The sequence below is a fragment of the Falco peregrinus genome, chromosome 13, assembly GCF_023634155.1.
Source record: "Falco peregrinus isolate bFalPer1 chromosome 13, bFalPer1.pri, whole genome shotgun sequence".
NCBI classification, from domain to species: domain Eukaryota; kingdom Metazoa; phylum Chordata; class Aves; order Falconiformes; family Falconidae; genus Falco; species Falco peregrinus.
Window position 1 is genome coordinate 1,700,294 of NC_073733.1, and position 20,989 is coordinate 1,721,282.

The 20,989-nt window shown below is 52.9% G+C and overlaps 1 protein-coding gene across 3 annotated transcripts; it reads right to left on the bottom strand.

Moving 5' to 3' along the window:
* Window positions 1–1,205: 1,205 nt before the first annotated feature.
* On the bottom strand, window positions 1,206–17,234 carry LOC106112368 (uncharacterized). 3 transcript variants are annotated; one of them, XM_055818134.1, is made up of 12 exons: window positions 17,100–17,185; window positions 14,510–14,620; window positions 13,317–13,484; window positions 11,691–12,032; window positions 8,398–8,667; window positions 8,085–8,201; window positions 6,804–6,905; window positions 5,707–5,823; window positions 5,377–5,472; window positions 4,939–5,031; window positions 3,705–3,781; window positions 1,206–2,702 (listed from the first exon to the last, which is right to left on the bottom strand). In XM_055818134.1, the coding sequence occupies exons 3-12, from the start codon at window positions 13,348–13,350 to the stop codon at window positions 2,607–2,609; spliced, it is 1,344 nt and encodes a 447-aa protein (XP_055674109.1). In that variant the 5' UTR covers window positions 13,351–13,484; window positions 14,510–14,620; window positions 17,100–17,185; the 3' UTR covers window positions 1,206–2,606. The 3 variants fall into 3 exon arrangements, with proteins under 3 accessions (XP_055674109.1, XP_055674108.1, XP_027639372.2); XM_055818133.1 differs by lacking the exon at window positions 14,510–14,620 and having other exon boundaries at window positions 17,100–17,234; XM_027783571.2 differs by lacking the exons at window positions 13,317–13,484; window positions 14,510–14,620; window positions 17,100–17,185 and adding an exon at window positions 12,902–13,294.
* Window positions 17,235–20,989: the final 3,755 nt, after the last annotated feature.

The window sequence follows — 20,989 nt, forward strand, 5'->3', positions numbered from 1 at the left end:
TGTCTCCATGTGCTTTTCTTTGTCCCTTCCCCCTTGATCGGATAACCTGAAGTGAGCTGGGACAGGCTGGATGCAGCTCTGGCCTCATACCTCAGGGGCCTGGAGCTCTCAGAGCCGGTTCACAGCATTTGTAGCTTGGTGTAGGAAATTCGTTACGTTCTGGCTAATGGTTGGAGCTCCCCGAGTTTGCCACGTCCCTGATCCTGGTCCCCGCCACAGGGATGCAGCAACATGCAGGCTCCCAGTCCCGTGCTGGCTGGCTGGTGGGATGATTTCCTCCTTGCTGTGGTGCGGCAGTCCCTGCTGCCAGCTTTTCTCTGGGGCACAGCCACTGAGCAAGCTGAGACCCTGGCGGCTTCCCCAGAGGTGCAATCTGCCTGCCCAGCCATCACAGCCCCGCGCCTGGCCCTGCCATCACTCCTTCTCCCTGTCCTCCTCCTCTCCGGTGCTCTGGACTCAGCGGGGGCAAAAAAATGGGGAAGGCTCAGATCTGCCCCCCAGGTTTGATGCCCGACATCCCAAATTACTCCGTTTGCTGCCTGCAGCTGCACTCTCACAGGCAAGCTGTACTGGACACGTGTCCCTGGGCTGGGACTTTCCATCCCTGGCCGAGCCACACTGGAGGAGCACCCATCCTGCTTGAAGTGGTCCCCTGCACCCCACATCCAGCCAGGGAGAGGGCTGTTCCTCCCCCAGCAAGGAGGGACACCCTGAATCCAGCCTGGTGTGCCTATCTGGGGACGAGGGATGTCCCAACAGGGTAAGTGATCGTGGGAAATGAGCCCTGTGCTATCCACAGCATCCCTGCCAGCATGGCTCGGTGGGCACTTGGCAGGGCCAGGGGCACTCAGCCAGCCAGAGCTCGGGCAGGGGAAGCAGGGCTTGGACAATTGCCGGTGGCACCAGGGGAGACCTCAAGCCCTGTCCCCGCCTCGCAGCTCAGCAGGCAGGAAAAGGCATGTCCAATGCAAGAATGAGAAGCTGGTTTGTTCCCAGGACAGCATTCCCCTTTCCGGCCATGGAAACCTGCGCTGGCCAGGGAGCCCAGGGCAGCGGCCAAAAAGGCAGTGAAGCCCTGAATTTGCGCCGGGCCAGCGAAACCTGGGCCAGCACTGGCCGGGGCACAACCAGCCCCTCCGCAGGGCCAGGAATAGGGTGGGGTCGTTTTCTGCTTGACGAAGGAAAACAGGGATACACAAGAAGCATCTATGTGAAATATGTTTACTAAAATGACTGTAACAAAGTGAAGAAAAAAGCAACATAAGGCTATTTTTTCCTTTGGTTTGGTCGTGCTTTTTTTTTTTTTTTTCTTATGGATGAACGTGTTTTAGAGCTGACATCCTGTCCAAGGGAGACAAAAACCAAAAGATCTTGGCAGAACTTAATGCTAAGTTTTCCTGCAAGGATCAGGTTGGTTTTTTTCCAGAGCTGAAGGTCATGGCATGACTGCGGGTCAGTTAAGGGCCCCAGGGAAAGGAAATCAGCTCAGGCCAACCTAGATCAGGGATGCTTTAAAATGGAGTGAATAATCCCACCGCAAAGGTACGTGGGATGCTGATGGAGCTGCCTTTCCTGGACATCCTTCCCAAAGGTAAGGCATCCTTTCCAAGGCTGGGAGTGTGAGGGCAAAGGAGTGCCTGGGGGAGCTGGCAAGGAAGGCCAAGTGTCTGCGTAGGACAGGCGGGCAAGGGCTGGGCCTGAGTTTTCTGAGGAGGGTGATGCAATGCGGGGACATCTGCCTTGCAAAACTGAAGGAAGGCAAGCTAGAGGGGAAGGTGTGATCACAGAGCTGCCGCCCCTCAGAACCACCAACCTGACTCACTGCACCTTAAGAAGGTCCTTGCAAAGGCAGGAGGACGAAGTGGTGCAGAGAGCAGCACCGTGCTCGGTGGTGTCAGCGGGGTTCTCGTGTGGGCAGAGCTCTGCTGAAAGCAAACCTAGGTCAAGTTCAAGCTTCAGAAGCAAAAGCACAGGCAGGGCAGCTCTGGCAGCAGCACATCTCGGCACTGTTTGGGCAGCATGGTACGTGTGTCTTTTGTACCGGAACAAATAGTGTCTGGGCTAGTGGCTAAAGCTGGGAGTTAATCCACTCTTCTGCAGTTGTCTATACTAATTAACAGCACCAATATATTCTGGTTGAGGCAACTGGAATAAATTCCTCAAAATGCTCCAGAGCATCAGCTTTTCTCCTCGACTGATATTTTACATGTCTTTTTGGTTTTGGTTGGGGTTTTTTGGACTCATTAATGTACTAACAAAAAAGGCATGTGGTGTGACAGCATTAGTGAGGATGGATAACCCCCACCTTGGAGTCTGATACAATTTCTGGTTCATGGAAAAGCTGCCCTTGCTTTGGTAACAACCAACGTGAGCAAGGGCAATGGCTTGTATTTTCTTGTAGCCTGTGTTTTATGAATAGACAGCAGGGAAACTGGCCGGGGGGGCATATTATTTGCCACTTGGACCTATCACCTGGGGACCTGGGTGGCAGGATTTTGGCAGGATTTTTGCCAAAAGCCTTGACTCGCTAGTGCTGGGGTAGGTGCAGAGCTTACGGAGGGCTTGCTTTGGCTGACAGCAGCTTCCCAGCTCCTCAGGGCTCTTCCTCAGCTGCCTGTGGCATGGCAGTGCAGCTCCCCAGCTGGCGGAGGGGCAGCACTTTGCTCCTTTCCCTGCATCCGTCCTGGGATATCTTCCATCATCTGCCAAAAATACAGGGACCGTGTCGTTTGGTGGCAAAAAAGGTGCCCCACTGTGAAGCATCCCATAGGAAGCCACGCTGCTGGGTAGGAGGCAGGTTGGCCCAGCCCTGAGACAAGCCCCCACCCTGGCACATGCACTCAAACATCCCAACCCCTAAATCACCCCCAAGAGACTGGCCTGGAGGGAGGCAGTAAATCCCCCCTCCCCGCACCGTGACCCCGCCAGAGACAGGGGAAGGCTGCAGCTGCATGTGCACCAGCACCCCCAAAATGCAGGGGTGCAGCATCGGCCCCTGTGCTGACATCAAGCCTAAGGCTCAGCTGCAGGAGAAGAAAGTGAGGGGCTGCCCTGGCCCGCAGATCCTTCTGGCATCTCAGCGATAAGGAGAGGGAGGGGGAAGGGCTGTGGCAGGTCTGCTGCTGCGCTGGTGGTGCTGCGTGGGAGGGAGGGAGGTTTCTTCAAGAATGAGTGGGGCGGAAGAAGCAAAGAGTAAAGCAAATACAAGAGGCACGCATCTTTAGCATTGCTGTTGTGGGTAAAGGACCTGTGGTTTTCTTCTGTGCCTTATTTGTAGCTGGTTTGGGTTAGGTATGGTAGAACAGAATGTTTTTACCAAATCAAAGTGCAGCAGCCCTGAGAACCAGCATGTCTGGGACACTGAGATGCTTCTTTGGGCAGTTGAGCATGTCCCTGCAGTGCTGGTACAGGCAGGCGAAACCGCAGTGCTCAGGTCCACCACAGCCAAAAACCCAGAAAGCTCCCCAGGACAGGGCAGTGACCCCACAGGTCGCGTGGGACCAAGCTGCACTACAGCACCAGCACCCAGCAGCACCTTTCCCCAGGGTGAGGGCAGAGCCCATAGCATTCTGCAGGAAGGCCAGGCAGATGCTTCCTTCTTATTACAAATTAAATATTCATAAATATTCACTATGAATTAAATAATCATCATTAAATAATAAGGATTTGCAATAGCAGAGAACGAGCTGATGGCAGTGAGTTACCAAGATGGACATGGCTTGTGTGTTCCGGGTGGTCTCCTGGCTTTCCATTGTCTTCTCTTTCCACTTACTCCTGCAATCTGAAAATAAAGGAAAGACCAAGTAATTCCTGGGATTCCAACAGCACCCCAGCCATTCAGGCCGCCCCCTGCGTTTCATGGGGTGGGTGAAGTAAAGCTGGCTGCAGAGAGCAGTGAAGGGGGGAGCCCGCCACTGGGCAGAGCCCCTCTCTTTCCAAAACTGGCAGAGCCCCATTTCAGGGAGGGGGAAGCAAGAAGGTGGCGTGGAGAGTGGACTTCTGCTTATGGCACCCGCCTTGCCTGCAAGCCCCTGCAGCTCTAACCTGCCTCTCTTTGCCTGCATGGCCTCGCTGCAGTATTTTCTATATTTCAGACTTGGAAATGCTCTCTGCGCTCTGGGAAGGCATGAGTCCCCTTTCGATCCTTCCTCCTCAAGGGCATCCTCTTCTCAGCATGCTCTTGACCCTTCTTCTTACCTGTTCCCTAAGATGCTACATGTGATCCCGAAGGCTGAGCTGTCTGGAGTGGGCAGCCAGCCCTTGACAGCGGGTCACTGCAGAGCCTGTCTCTGCCAGGGGAGGAGGCCAGATATTGCTAGTCACAGCAATGAGGGGATTCACATCACAATACCACAGAAACCAGGAACTTTAAAAGAGGAAACCGGAAAAACCATGGTAGATGTGTGGAAATCACTTCCCTGACCTCTTCCCTCCCATCCCAGAGCTGGAGGGATGGAAAATGAACTACCTGACCTCACTCTGCAAGCCTCCCTTCACTGGGATGACTGATCAGCTGCTCTCCTGGGTCATAAGATGTTCCCAAACCTATTTCTGTCTGTTTATTAAATAGTTTTCTCCTCTGAAATCTTGCCATAGCTGAGGGGGTTTTTTTTGACCATAGTATGGCTGTTGCTAGGGAAGGCTACGGCAGGACATTCTGGAGGCAAAACTCACTTTCCTTGAGCATCCATGGACAAAGCAGTGGTGCCGGCAAGGACCAGGGACCAGTGCCTCCTGTGGCTTCCCTAAAAGGACGGACACTAGAGTTGGGTCCTTAGCTGATTTGGACAGTCCTGCTCTTTACAAGTCAGGCTATTATTTAACTGAAAGCATCTTCACTCATACCCGCTGCCAGGGGTGTGTGTGAGAGCTGAGCCTGGGGGGTCTCAGTGGCTGAGCTTCTTACAGATCCTGAAAAGAAACTGCAGGGCTACTTACATGACACGAGGAGGAGCAGCAGCACTAGGAGGATTGCTACAGCAGCAAGGATGCAGCTGTTTGTCAGATCAACGGCCTCTGAGCAGCCTCGCTCTGCCAAAGAGAAAGGGAGAACTTGTCAGCAGCTGCCCCTCTGGCCACCTCCCCCCTCTGAACATTTAGGCACCCTGACTCTCATCCAGTGACTTCTATGTGATGGAGAAGGGGGATCCCTGTGTTTCAAATCACGGAGCCACCTAGGCGAACCTCATTTTGCTACGTAAGAGCTATGACCTCAGCTTGAAGCTGCCACAACTACATCAACCACAACAAGGTTTCTTGCAGGACCAGCCATGCAAATCCACCTAAGGACTCTCTCTGCCCCCCCAGATACCTCACTGCTCCCCAGAAGAAAGGCGAGGAAAGGCACAAGCAGTGCAAATGCAAGCCACCCCTTACCGTGGAGCTTTTGGATATTGTGGAGCAAGAAGGTGGTAAACAACAAGTTGACAATGATTGCTGTGGGGGCTGTACTGTTCCGGATGACACGGTGCCCTGGGAGAGGGAAAAACTGCTGACGGATGAGAGGAAAATGCATGAGGAATGCAGGCTGGCATGCCGGGGAGCCGGGCTTCGGTGGGAGGATGAGCAATGGGAAATGTCTGGGCATGCGCTGCAGCAGCGTGCCGAGCCTCCGCTCCCTCCTGGGAGGGAAAATCTGAGGAGTTTGCTCCTGGGCTCTTAGCAGGCCTTTTCCACCAGAGGTTTAGATCATAAACAGCAACTTACACATTTTGAAGGGGTTGAAAGCTGCTGGTTTCCACACCACTGCTGTTGCCACCCAGGTAGTTCCTATTGTGGCAGCAAAGAAGAACAGCCCAAGAAGGATCAAGGCAGCAGAAACCCCTGTAGGAATAGAAGTAAACCAGAAAGCGAGATGGAAACTGGTGGACGCAGCAAGGACAAGGCAAAGGACGTTGGCTTGTGGCAACACTGCACCCAACTGCTGCATCTGGGAGGGCAGCATCCGTCACCCTGTGCAATGGGGCTGAGCAGCAGGAGCAGGACTTCTTGTTCAGCCTGGAGAAGAGAAGGCTCCAGGGAGACTTAGAGCAGCTTCCAGTACCAAAAGGGCTCGACATGAAAGCTGGAGAGGGGCCTTTTACAAGGGCCTGTAGTGACAGGACAAGGGGCAATGGCTTTGAATTGAAAGAGGGTCGATTTGCATTAGATACAAGGCAGAAATTCTTCCCTGTGAGCGTGGCGAGGCGCTGGCGCAGGCTGCGGGACTGGCTCAGCGCTGCTGGCCAGGGGACCCTATCCTACAGCTGAGGACACGTTTTATCCTGGAAGCTGTTAGCAAGCAATATTTATTATAAATGTACACACAGGCAACACCCTTCTTTCAACAGGGAATGAGGAGAAGACCTGAATGTTTCAGGGGAGCTTCTCTGGGCTTCTTTGCCTTAACGTCTGCTTGCAGCTCAGCGTGTAGCAAATAAGTGCCCATGGCATGACAAATACATAGCCTCAGCCCAGGGCGGGGAAACACTGGCTACAGAGCAGTTTTAGAACAGCCAGACTTTGTGTTCATCGCCCGTGGTCTGTTAATGTCTGGTGGAAGTGGTTTCTGAACTGCTTTTTAATTTTTGAGAAGTCCTGGAGAAGGGGTAGTGGTACCTGAAGAGTACAAAGGGACAAATGTAGCCCTTCGGTTTCAAAGGAGCAGAGAAAGAGGATCCTGCAGGCTCAGAGCAGTGAAATCTAATGTCAGTTTATCCAAATCAAATACTGCTGCATCGAAGATGCTACTGTAAAGATCCGGGGAAAGAAGAAAGATGAGACACTGAAGCAATCATGAACAAATCAGGTTAAATGAATCCTACCTTCTTCCTGCATCCAGATGATGGAGATGGCAAGCAGGAGGAGAGAGGAGATACACAGCAGTCCATGGATGGACAGAATTACATGTTTCTGTGCCTCATTTCCTGAGAAAAAAAGGCAAGTGTACTCAGTACCACATAAACAGGATGGGTGCAGCCTGCAAAGGGAAGGTAAAAACAAGCACAGGCTTTCTTTGTAAATAATTGAATCCCTGAGGTTTAGAAACCCTGAAAAGAAAACCTGGTGAGCTATCAAGGCCTTGCTTTGACTGCAAGAGGAACCAGGAGAAAGCAGCCAGATCTGGGGTTGTTCCACCCTGAACCAGATGCCAGTTTCACCTCGTGAGACGCTTCTGCTCAGGATTTTGCCTCCTATAATGACCTGACAAGTGCTGGATTTCCTCCGGAGACCCATTTCGTAGGGGGAAGCCCACAAGGCACAAGCTCTCCCCACCAGCACCAGGCTCCTCAGGGGAGATCACCCCCAAGAGCAAGACCTAACGCCACTGCCTACACCTGTTCCTGGTTTTCATGCTGAGAGACAAACGTACATGGGAGAGCTTCCCTGCCAGCTTTAGGGCTTCACCTCTGCTCTCCAGATGGTCTCCATGATTCTGGAGATTGTTCCTGGGGGGTAGAAGGATGCACTAGCAGATTACAAAGACTGTGCAGAAGGACTAGCTGTCAGCTAGTCTTTAGGATTGTTTTCAATACATGTGTTGCTACTGAAGCACCCGTGTTAATCTGTATGGTCCTTGGGTACGGGTCCAATGTCGACCCAAACACCAGTGTGCTGGGTCACCAAAACCCATGAGACACGATCTTTGGCCAGCTCCAGGCAGGGAGGCTCTTCCCATGCAGCCTGCGTCTCACAGAATCACAGAATTATTTAGGTTGGAAAAGACCTTTAACATCATCAAGTCCAACCGCTAACTCAGCACTGCCAAGCCCACCACTAACTGTCCATCCTGCACTTTTTATTTCTTCCCAGGGATGCCTGAAGGAATGGGAGAGGAATGGCTCGTGCGCTTGGTACTGATATTTTTGGCTCCATCTCTCACAAAGCCATTTGGGATTACCGGCTTCTAGGGAGCTTTATCTTCTGTGCAAGCTACAGAGGCATAAGAAGAAATGCACGAGCTGAGCATGTTTCCTCCCACCACCAAAGTGAATTAGGATGACAGGGGAAAAGGAGCTTGACTGAGACTTTCTGCTGTCTGCCCTGTCCATGGTGGGGAGACAAGGGTTTATTTTAGGGGGCTGGGGTGTAGTCCTGGCACTCACCGAACCTGTGTTCCTTCGGCTGACAGACCACTATAATGAAGCCGATGGTGGAGACAGTGGTGAACATCAGCGTGATGACGGCCAGCCTCTGCACGTGGTACAGAGGAGATGTGAGACCTGCAAGGCAGAGCACGAGGGAAACCCCATGCTGGGGACAACCCTGGCACACAGAGCGGGGATCCCAGAAAACTGCAAAGTGCTGGAAAACCTGAAGGATGAGTCCTGTGTCTTACTTGCTCAGAAAAGCCCGTGAGAGACAGCTGTGGGGCGGACCTGTGACAACACGACCAACCGCTGGACCCACAAGGCTAACCTGTGACCGTCAGGTTCAGGGCTGCCTCCTTCCAGCTTATCACATTGCTGATGTTGCAGGAGTAGGAGCCGCAGTCTGACTTCTCCCCGCTCCATATTTGCAGTGTGGTGGTGTCCCCAGGGAGCAGATAGCACTTTTCAGGGGGAAGGGGACGTCCGTCCTTCTTCCAGGAGATGGAAGCCACTGTTCCCTCTGGCACCACGCAGATCAGCTTGATGGGCGAACCTGCCAGGTTTGAACTGAACTGGAGCTCAGGCTGGGGCACAGGCTCTGAAAAGTAGAGAGCAGCATGGCAGCACTCCCAGGAGCGTGAGTGCTCCCTGCTTTGGACCTGAAAACTGGGTGACATGCAAGAATACCGAGCCCCTTGGGGAGCGAGCAGGTCCTTCCCTTCTGATTTACCCCCTAGGTTATTTTGGAGGGAGAGAAGATACTGCAGTGAGCAGGGCATCATCCACCAAGTTCAAAGCAGGAAGCAGATGTCCCCATCCATGCCACCATGCAACCCTTGGGATGGACACTACCAGCCCTTGGAGATCAGGCACAGCACCGGGTGCACCGACCCAAAAGAACTGCGAGTTGGGATCATGCTGGGAAGCGATGACAGGGACTTTCCAGATGCTGTCTGCCACGGGGTGTCCCAAGAGGAGGGGGCTTTTCCCACACACCAGTGGCATGGGAGTATGGGAGGGGGTCAGAGAAGTCATGAAGTTCACCCAAAGAGCAGCAACGTGAGACTCTGCTGCTCCCTGTCTTTAAACTGGTCCAAGTCCACATGGACCAAAGCATGGAGAAGCAAGCCTTGCATGCTGGAGGCTCCTGCCATGTGCCAAAGGAGGGCTGACCCTGTCCCTCAGCTCACGCCTAGGTACCTGCACCGGTCGGGGCTGCTCTTAACTGTATCTGGGTTTCCACTTGGTAGCAACCACATGCTCCTGAGGTCCTTCACCCCTGGCTGAAGTCCATCCCTACACTACATGCAGTATGCTCATGTAGTGATGCTGAGCTCTAGGAAAGGGCACTTCAAAACAGGGTGAGCTCTCATTTCTGTTTATTTTTTCAGAGAAATTCACAGACAGAGTAAGGCAGTGCTGGTGTGAAGGAACAGAGTCTGCAGGGCCTGGAGCTGTTCTGGGGGAGCTTCTGCAGGGAGCCATGGGAGATCAGCCACAGGAGATCTGCCTGGCAGACCCACCTTCCAGTGAAAAGCCTTCATAAACCCAGCTGGTCTCAGGATCTGATCCTGAAGGGACGAGTAGGGCTATTGGTGAGGCAGCAGCTTATTCTGGGCCTGCTGCCAAGGAGCTTCTGGCCCCAGCCTCAAGGGACAACCTGCAGCTCCTGAGGTAGGTCCTCAAATCATTACCATGGCATTTGTTCTGCTCATCAGATGTGATCAGAAATCCCTTCTCTTGAGGGAATTTTATGCCATATGCTTCCCAGGAGCGGCTGTTTATGACACAACAACTACATAAATTTAAGGCAGAAGGTGCCCCCCATTTCTGTCACTCCAGGATGAAGGCACCATGCAGCCTCATATCCCAACCAGGAGCTCAATCCACAGCCAGACACAGTTGGAAAAAACCCTCTGGCATTTCCCAGCAGCCCTTGTAGGGTCTCCAGTCTGCGTCTTTCAAGGCAGCGATGAAACCAGAAATCCTCCTCTAGTTCGAGACTTGCTGCTCCAGCTGGATGCACGTAAGTCCGATGGGATCCATCCCAGGGTACCTAAAGAGCTGGCTGATGTTATCGCAGGAACCTCTCTCTATTATTTTTCAATGGTCTTGGGAATCTGAAGAGCTCCCAGACAAATGGAAGCTGGCAAATGTCCCAGTTTTCAAGAAGACCAAGAAGACAGACCATGGTAACTACAGGCCTGTCAGTCTCACTTCAGTGCCTGGTAAAATTATGGAGAAGGTTATTCTGGGAGTTATCCAAAAAACACTTGCGAGACAATGCAGTCGTCGCTCACTGGCAGCATGGGTTCACGGGGGCAAGTCCTGCTTAAGTAACTTTATTTCCTTTTATGACAAGGTCACCCATCTAGCTGACCACGGGAAGCCAGTAAATGTGGGGGTTTGGGATTTTAGCAAACCTTTTGATACCGTCTCTCACAGCGTCCCGCGACGGGTGTTGCAGCACACGGCCAGATGAGCCCAGCGCACACTGTGGGAGCGACCAGTGACAGGTCGGGCTCAAAGAGTTACAGTAAATGGGGTGACATCAGGCTGGTGACCAGTCACCAGTGGGGTTCCCCAGGGCTCAGTTTTAGGGCATCTGTTCTTTAATGTTTTTTTAAGTGATCTGGATGCAGGAGTTGAATGTACATTAAGTAAATTTGCTGAACTAGGAGGAGCTGTGGACTCCCTTGAGGGTACAGACGCCTTGCAGAGAGATCTGGATAGACTACAGAGCTGGACAGTCACCGAGCATATGACATTCAACAAGACCAAGTGCCAGATTCTCCACCTGGGATGGGGTAATCTTGGTTCTGCGTACAAACTGGGGGGCGAGAGGCTGGAGAGCAGACCTGCGGAAAGAGATCTGGGGGTCTGGGTTGATGGCAAGTTGAATAGTCAACAGTGTGCCCCAGCAGCCCAAAGGGCCAGCCGTGCCCTGGGGTGCATCAAGCACAGTATCATTAGCTGGGCGAGAGACACTGTCCCACTCTACCACACTGGTGCGGCCCCGCCTCGAGTTCTGTGTGCAGTTTTGGGTGCCTCAGTACAAGAAGGACATGAAACTATTAGAGGGTGCCTAGAGGAGGGTGACCAAGATGGTGAAAGACCTCAAGGGTGAGACTTGGGAGCAGCTGAGGTTTTGTTCTACCTGGAGAAGAGAAGGCTGAGGGGTGACCTCATCACAGTCTACAGCCTCCTCAAGGAGGGCAGCAGAGGGGAGGTCCTGATCTCCTCTCTCTGGTGACCAGTGATAGGACATGAGGAAACGGAATGAAGCTGTGTCAGGGGAAGTTCAGATTGGACATTAGGGAAAGGTTCCTCCCTGCGAAGGTTGTCAGTCCCTGGACCAGGCTTCCCAGGGAAGTGGTCATGGCACCAAGCCCATCAGAGTTGAAGAAGCATCTGGACAACCCTCTTAGTCATATGGTTTAGTGTTAGGTGGTCCTGTGAGGAGCAGGGAGCTGGACTCAATGAGCCTTATGGATCCCTTCCAACCCGAGACATTCTATGATCCTATGGCTCTATTCTGGTTGCCATCCTGTCAACCTGTTTGCTGCACCAACTGGCAAATATTTGTCTGAGAAAACTATCCGCTCAACACGTTTGACTTACTGATAACTTCAAGGAACGTTGTCCTAGCTTTATCTTGCATCAGATCGACTGTTGCTTTATAGATGCCACTGTCCATCTCTTGTAACCTCTGCAGGAGAATGGAACCATTCTTTGGATAGAAAATCACTCTGCCTTGGTAAGCTGAGTAAATGGTTGGAGACTGGAAATGTGCATAGTACTGCAGGATGAATTCAGGGGTGGTGTTCCTTATGTATTCCCACTCAGTGTAGTTTACATTCTTGATATCTGGTGCATGCATCATGATGGAGGATCCTTCAGTTGCAGTTCTTCTTTCTGTGATTTCCACTGCTGCGGAGGACCCCTGCAAAATCAGCAACAGGTCTGGAAACAGGAGAGATGCCAGAGCAAGATGGGTTAATTTTAAAGCAAAAGCCAACGAGCAATTTAGTCTGCTTGTACATCCTATTTTTTCTTTTTTTGGTACAAGCTACAGACTGACTTCCTGAATTGTGTTGTGCCACATAACGTAACAGAGGACTTTCTTCCTCCTTTGCCAGGATAAAAACTCTAACATTTTTATCAGCGTGTTGTATAAATGCTTCTCAGCTGGTTAAGACAACTCCTTGCCCTTTGGAACAAAAATGGGAATCTGGATTTTGAGGGTTTTCTGCACATTAGGAATTGCTAACAGGGACTATCATCAGTGCGGCTTCAGCCCTGGATCTCAACCTGCTTCCTCAGCACCTGGAAAGAAGAGCATTGCTTGACAAACAAGCTCTGAAATGTACTTTGTTGGGACTACATGGTCCTGGCTGCTGTTTAACTGCTGTCTGAGAGCTGAATGCTGTTAAAACCTACCGGCACATTCAGCCTTGGCCTCACCATCCTCTCACGGGGAGGTTAAGCCCTGCAAAACCAATGCTCCCACTCAGCCAGGTGCCCAGCAACCTCATGCATCTGGAAAATACATCACATATTCACGTTTCCTGGCACCTCTGAGTAATGCAACGGTTCTCTGGTGCAACTGCTGCGTAGATAAGCTGGTTTTAGCATGAAAAGGAATCCAAACAGGCTTTGACATGAGACCCTTTTATGGTTTCCCCAGGGGAGAATGAAGCTAACGGGTGTGGGGGAGTGTGTGTGTCTCTAAATGCCACCCTGAAAGGTACCTTTGGCAGTACAATCCCACAAGAATCCTACCGTTGCACTGCTGATGTGAAAGATTTTAGCAAGCAGAAAGTCACACATACCTCCAGCCCCCAATCTGCCAGAACCATCATCCTGGAGCCACTTTTAGCATGTGTAAAAGGTTGTGCTGGTTGCTGAAGGTACAGTAACAGGTACCAAAGGGAAAGCTCATCTAAGGAAAGAGGAAGGGTACCGGAGCGTACACCATGGTCAGAGAGCAGAGAAGAGGCCCACAGGGAAGAAATCCTTAGGCATGCAGTGGAAGAGAGCTGCTTGGAAGAGGCAGTGGTGGTACCCAGGTACAGTGATGCCGCAGCACTGGGAGGAAGGTGGCACCTGCCAGGATGGCTCCCCAGAGCGCGTACCTTGACCAACACTGCTGCAACCTGGAGCAGGGGAGCAAGGAGAGCACAGAAACTCTGCAAACATATGCTCATAGCTGTTGCAAGCCCCGCACAAGTCCCTTTTCATACTCACAGCCTATGACAGCCGTCTGCAGCCAGGTTAACATGGTAAAACCCTGCAGGCTTTCAAACCAGCATGAGGGATGAGCTCCTTCTGCAGTGACATGCTCTTGGGATGGCTGCTCTGGGCATGGTGGATGGGCCGGTGAAAAGCAGCGTCAGCATCTGCCATGCAGGGACTCTGAAAGGTGAAGGGGAATCAGCGCAGTGATGGGGGAGCCCCCAACCTTCTCCATGTCTCCAGTGGTGTCTCCACAGCTGGCACAGGCTGAAGCAGGGGGTTGCTGTACAGCCACCCGAGCGTGTGCCGCCTGTAAGAGCGCAGCTCAGGGAAACCATCACGATCATGTCTGTGTTCAGCACCAATTCAGCACAGCAATCACAGAAAGAAAGATCTCCTAGACACAAAGATCACCAACATCCAACAGCATCAAGACCAGCACAGGCACAGCAGTTACTGGGGGGGACCAGAGTGCCTGGCCGCTTTCTGCAGCCCTTCTGTGCTGCAGCTTTATGATGCTAGCAGGTACAGCCCTGCCTCCTCCTTTTGGTATTTATTTCTGCATCTGCTGGCCATGCAATTGCCCATTTACATTTAGCAACCACCTCCACAGCCTCCCAAGGTAGCAGGAGTCCCATGATCACACACCGACACCTGCAGAAGTATTTTCTTTTCTCTGGTTTAACCCACTCTATTGCTTCCTCAAGCAGCCCTGACTCTTGGCATGGAGCGAATGTGGGCTCCGCATCTGCCTTATGCATCACCTTCACAACTTCAAAAACCTCCATCCCATCCTCTTTCCCACCCCCTCCTCTCCAGCCTGAAAACTCCCAGACTTTTCAGGCTTTCCTTGCAAGCTCCTTATTATTTTGGCTGCTGTTCTCTGGGTCTTCTGCAACTTTTTTTAGAACAACCTGCCTGCCTCCAACGCGCTGGGCGGTGGGGCGTTATTTGAAAGGGAGCAGTGCTCAGAGCTGGTTTGCAGAGCCAGGCTGAAAGCCTGAATGTTTGGACAACAGGGTCTGCATTTGCTGTCGGGTTTTTCAAGGCTCTGGAGCAAGGGTGAGGGCAGTAGGACAATTTTTTTGCAAAGGGTTTTCACTGTCCTGTGATTAGAGTATGAGCCAGGAGCAGAACAGGTCAAGATGGTCTATTATGGTTTATTTTAGAGACAGCCTGAGGCTGGTGGTAGCTAAGGAACTAACTTGTGAAGTGAGGAATTGCAGGGGAGAAGGCTGAGCTCCCTTCGGAGAGATGTTACCTCCTGGCAGCATCCAGCTTTCCTCTGGGGAACCCAGCAAACAGCAGAGCTGCATCTAAAAGGGAAGCCAATTCCACCATGGAGCTGCCCACATGCACAGTGTGCCTGGCATGCCCTCCCGGACCCGGCCAAGCAGCCCCCTGGCCCAGCCCCCCGACCCCAAGAGGCAGAAGAGAAACAAAACCAACCCAAAACCCCAGGGAAGCAAGCACAGCCAAGGTGTGTTGTGTTCACCCCTGTGGCAGAGACCTCCAGCCTAGGACGCCCCCCCCACTGGAGGAGCCAACTGCACGTCCCTGGATTCTGCCTTGCTAAAAGGAATTCAGGAAATAAAGTTCTGGGGAAACTTTCCCCAGTTAAGGCTGATTTGGCTTCTGTACACCTAAAAACCTGCATTATCTGGGACAGAGCAGCTGCTGCAGGCTGAAAAGCCATGTCAATGTGTGGAAAGCTGGTTATTTGAAGACCTTCGTGTCTTACATTAAGTTATTGTGCTCTTCCCAGGTTAGCAGGTATATGGAGACCAGAAAAATCCTATTGTTTCTGTTGTAGGATTTCCTTATAAATGGTATTTTATTCTCTCATTAACCAACAGGTCTAATTAGAAGCAGAGGAGGGGTTTTACTCCAGCCTGCTAGGGCTTTACAAAGAGGTCTTTTTAAGGAATGTCTGTGGATCTTCCTTACAAGGAAGGCATATGACTTTTGGGAAACACATCTGCGGTGCTGCAGCCTCTCATCCAGCCTTTTACAGGAATGGGAGGTGCAGCAGCTGGCTTTAGCTGCTACAAAAGGGCTTATTCTATGAGCCGGAGCTATGCCAATGACTGACGCACCACATAGAAAAGCAAAAAACTGTCTGTGTTTGGGAAAGGGAAGCTCCCCAGCACTACAGTTTCCTTGCAGGCGGTGAGAGCTGCTGAGACATTAACCAGCTTCCTGCAAGCAACGCAGGAAGCCCTGCCAGCTGCCTTCCGGAGGCGGGTGAGAGGACCCTTTAGGGATGGAGGGGCCAAAGAAATGCTCCACCAGAGTGGCAGCTGCCTTCTCCTCCTCTGGTGGTTGCAGCTGCCAATGCCTGAAGCGAGCTAAGAGCCTTCTGTGGTCTGACAAGGCAAGTGGCAGCTGTTCGTGGGGTGGAGATGCATGCAATCAGCTCGGACCAGCAGCTGCATTGGGAAAGCACAGATGGTGACACAGCCTCGTATCAGCCCCTGGCAGAAGGAAGGGGGGGAGGGCGTTAGGCCAGGCCTTATCTGAGCAGGGGCTGGGGGCTGGCTGGCTCCCCATGGGATGGGGCTGCTCAAACACCACCTTTAGCTGGAGGAATGTCTCCTGAACAAGCGAGGCGATGCCAGTTCCTGCAGAAGGGTGCTGTGCATTTCCCAACACAATAATAATAATAAAAAAGATGCAAATCTTCCTATTGTAAGTCATCCCACAGCTTTGGAAGATTACATATCACATTAGCAAATGTGCAAATGAAACCCCACATCTAGCTCTGCTCTCTCGGTTTCACATCTGCTGACACACAGCAAAAGGAACAAAGGAACTGCTACAGTTGGTGACAAGGAGAAAAACGGTAAAAACTGAAGTCCTGTGGCAAGACAGTCATGAAGGTTCTTCGTGGCTGACAGGAACAGAGACAACCTAAAAAGCCCCCAGATCCCTTTGTGCTCAAACCAGAAGGAAGTGTAACCAAAAATCTAGAAAAGAGCAGCTTTATGCTTACGTGCTCTAAATAAACCAAGAAGCTCTCAAGAACTCAAGACTGCTACTTCTCGCAGTCTTGTAACTTCACCCTGCCCTTGTCTAACCTCTTTCCATCCTGTGGGTAGGACAGATAAATTAAGCTCGGCAGAGTCACAAAAGGCCACCGAACGGTGAGCTGCTCCCGTGCGAGGGGGCTCCAGCCCGCCCCAGCGGCGGGGTGCGGGGTGCCCTGGCTGGGTGCGGGGGTGCCCTGGCGGGGTCCCGGGGGTGCCCTGGCGAGATGCGGGGTGCCCTGGCGGGGTCCCGGGGGTGCCCTGGCGGGGTGCGGGAGCTCCGGGCCGCGCCAGCCGGGGCAGGGCGCTCGGTGGGCGCCGGTAATCGGGCAGGGGGCGGCGGGGGGAGCCGTCCCGGCGCTGCGCAAACAGCCTGCGGGAGCTGATAACGAATCCTGCTCCTGTGTTTGTTTAGTATTTCTGGGGCTGGGTGGGGATCCCAGTTCCTGGTGGGGGAGAGCGCCTGCGGCCAGAGGGAAGCGCTGGGGAGCGGGAATCCCCCCCGGCCCCTGCCTCATCCCTCCGTCCCCATTGCTCCAGCCGCCCCTATCACTCCAGCCCCCAGCCCCATCGCTCCGGCCCCCGGTCCCCCCGCTCCGGTCCCCGGCCCCCTGTCCCCTCGCTCCCGTCCCCGCCACCTCCGCTCCTGTCCCCGCCCCCACCCCCCAGCCCCCTCGCTCCCGGCCCCCTCGCTCCCCTCCCTCCATGCCCAATTCCCGATCCCACAGGGCTACAGCCCGCAGCCCGCAGCCGTCCCCGCGACTCTCACCGTGGCTCCGGGACCGCCCTGCCGCTGAGCCGTGCCTCGCCGAGAGGGAGCGGGCGGGAGCGGGGGCGGGCTCAGGGCTGCCCCCCCTCCCCGGCTGCCCGCCCCCCGGCTGCTCCCCCCCTCGGCTGCCCGCCCGCCCGGCATCCCGGCCCGCGCTCTGAGCACGCGTCCGGCGCGGGTACCCCGCTGCTCCCCCCGGCAGCTGCCCGAGAGCCTCGAGGGCCACCGGCAGCCGAAGCCGCCTCCATCCTTGCCCCTCCATCGCTCCGGCGCCCTCCATCCTTGCTACCTCCATCCCAGTGCCCTCCATCCCTGCCCCGCCATCATCCCTGTGCCCTCCATCCCTACCCCTCCATCATCCTAGCCACCTCCACCCCAGCCACCTCCGGCAGAAATCCACCTGCTTGTGGAAAGCCCCGGGAGCAGCGGTGACCTGGCTTCTGCTCAGCCCCTGGCTGCCCCATGCCTGCAGCTCATCTGCTTCCTAAGCAATGGGACCACCATGCAGAGAGATGCTCCCTTTGCCCTGTGCATCCACCCCTGCAGGGACCTGGACCTTCAGCTTTCTACTCCACAAGAGACACTTCAGCTCTAGGAAATGTCTCCAGCCCATCCCTATCCCCTGGGATCTCTGGCTCCTCATTAAGTGCCTCCTTCTACTCGCCACCATTGCACTTGGCAAGCTGGTCTTTTGACACTGTCTCTCCTAACATTCTCATAAACAACCTGACCAAGTACAGTCAGCTACATGGGCAGTGGGACGGGTGAGAACTGGCTCAGGGGCCAGGTCTGGAGGGCTGTTGCTAATGGTGCATCCTGGGGGTCAGTAAGGGGTCAGTGCTGTTGAGCATCTTCATTAATGACCTGGATGACAGGACAGAGCACACCCTCAGCCAGTTTGCCAATGTCACAGAGCTGGGAGGAGCGGCTGAGCCACCCAAGGGTCATGCTGCCATTCAGAGGGACTTCAACAGGCTGCAGAATTGGGCTGAGAGGGGCCTCATGCAACAAGGGGACATGTGAAGTCTGCCCCTGTGAGGGAGCAGCCCCAGGCACCAGGACAAGTAGGGGCTGGCTGGCTGCGATGCAGCTCTACAGAGCCTGGGGGTCTCGGTGGACACCACAGAATCACAGGTTTGGGTTGGAAGAGATCTTCAAAGACGATCCAGCCCAACACCCCTGCCGTAGGCAGTAACATCTTTCACTACATTAGGTTGCTCAAAGCCCCATCTAACCTGGCCTTGGACACTTTCAGGGATCTGACATTCACAACTTTCTGGGCAACCTGTGACAGTGTCTCACCACGCTCACCATAAAAAATTTCTTTGTGTCCTAGTTTCAGCTGTGATGGAGTTAATTTTCTTCTTAGCCAGTACAGTGCTGGGTTTTGGCTATGATGTAAGAACGATGTTGCTAAGGCACTGATGGTTTTAGTTGTTTATATTAAGTCAAGGACTTTTTGGTTTCCCAGTTTCGAGTTTTACATTCCTTTCTAATTCTCCTCCCCATCCCTCCGGGTGGGGGGAGTGATCAAGCGGCTGCATGGTTGACCACAAGCCAGCAACGTGCCCATGCAGCGAAGGTGGCCAGTGGTGTCCTGGGCTGAATTAGGAGGAACATTGCAGGTCGAGGAGGATGACCCTTCACCACTGAGCACTGGTGGGTCCCCGTCTGGAGTGCTGTGTCCAGTTCTGGGCTCCCCAGTACAGGAAGGATATGTGCTTACTGGAGAGAGACCAGCAAAGGGCCACAAAGATGATGCGGGTAACTAAGCATCTGTCATCCAGGGAGAGGCTGGGAGAGCTGGGACCGTTCAGCCTGGAGGCTCCCGAGGGTCTCATCAAGTGGGATAAATGTCTAAAAGGGGTTGTAACAAAGACGGACCAGACTTTCCAGTGGTCCAGGCCAAGAGGCGACAAGCACACATTAAAAAGGGAATTTAATCCAAAGAGGAAAAAAAATGTCTTACTGTGAGGGTGACCAAGTGGTTGCCCACAGAGGTTCTGGAGTCTCCAGCCTTATCAGCATTCAAAAGCCACCTGGCCATGGTCCTGCACAGCCATGCACCCTCAGCATGGCTAGTTTAGCCTGCTAGATTAAATCAGCCACTTTTTTTTTTTTTTTGAACCTTAATGGTATTACAGAAAAGCCAGAGACACTGCTGACAAGGGCTAAGCAAACACAAATTCAATATATAATTCATATTCATTGCTACTAGGGCAACAGGGAAGCAGGATGTAAGGTTGTCCTGGTTTTAGCTCCGGCTGGTGACTAAGCACCAGGCAGCTGCTCCCCCCTGCCCAGAGGGATGGGGGAGAGAAAAGAGGGACTGGAAGAGTAAAAGTGAGGAAACTTGTGGGCTGAAGTAAAGGCATTTTAACAGGTAAAGAAAAAGCCATGCATTCAGCAAAGCAGAACAAGGAATTCATTCACCGCTTCCCATGGGCAGGTGCTCAGCCACCCCCAGGAGAGCAGGGCCCCATCATGTGGACCAGGGGCTTGGGAAGACAAACACCCTAACGCTGAACATGCCCCCTTCCTTCTTCCCCCAGCTTATACATACTCAGCATGATGTTCAGTGGCATGGAATAGCCCAGCTGTCCTGGCTGTGTCCCCCCTTTCCATTTCCAGTGCTGCCCCCCGCCCCCAGCCCCCTTGCTGGCAAGGTCTGAGAAACTGAAAAGTCCTTGACTTTGTATAAACATTACCCAGCAACAACCGAAACCATCCGTGTGTTATCAACATTTTCTCATGCTAAATCCACTGTACCAGCTCCTGAGAACATTAATTCTATTCCAGCTGAAACTAGGATGAAGGCTCATCCTTCATGTAAAGGATGAGATATAAACACAGCCCATGCCCCCTGGAGAAGCTCCTGTCCATTATTAATTAGAGATTTTTGTGACATGGTGCTTGTAAGAGGGAGAAAATTCCCTTTACAAGTGGCAGCAATCCTTGGGCTGGCCAAGAGGTTTCCCGCATGCAGAACTGCAGGGCTTATTATGTTTGCAGGAATACCTGGTGGGGGGAACACTGAAAAAGGGACTTTACAAAGCCATAGAAATGGGTAATGCCTGTAGTACAGCTGCGATCTCTGGTACAGGCTGGTACCTGAGAGCAGTACCAGCCAGAAGCTGACTGTCACATTGGCATCCTGATGGGATGAGGCCTTTTTGCCTGTGATACTTGCTGGGTCTGTGAGTTCCTTTGCCCCTGATGACTCTCTGCTGCCCGATTTGCTTTGTGCAAATTAGCTGATGTTAAAGGCTATAATGACCTCTGTGGCCTTTTGCAGTCTGGTGGCCCTTAAGCCAGAATGAACACTCAGCCTAAGATTAAGGTAGGAGTTGTGGTTTCTCTGTGTCCTAACGGTTAAAACCAGCCACAAGTCATTGCTTAGCCAGAGGGCAAAACCACAGGCTGCTCAGAGTTCAAATCCCCACTTCTCATTTTAGTGTATATTTTCCTCATGTCTCTGTCTTACTTAACTCCTGATACTCAGTTGCACGCTCTTCCCAAGCCAGGTTGTTTGGATAGGGGTCCGTAGAAAGTACGGTTCCTGCTTAAGGTAACAGGATTTTTCCCTGTTTTCTTGATACAAGAGGCCCAGGAGCTGTTGTTTCTCTACACAGCAAAGGGGGAAAAAGCAGAGCCGAGATGTGGATGTGACTCTGTCTATTCAGGCAGGAAAACCCAAGGAGGAACTGGAAAAAAAAAAGGAGTTAATGAGGATCCAGATTCCTGCTGACCAGGCAGAGTGAGACCACCCTTGCTTCCATGTAGGCAGCATCCAAATCCCCACCATCACCCCAAAACCACGGTCCCACAACTGAGCCCCTCCTTGTAGGCAGGAAAACCCAGTGGGGAGTGGAGGACATAACATCACCACA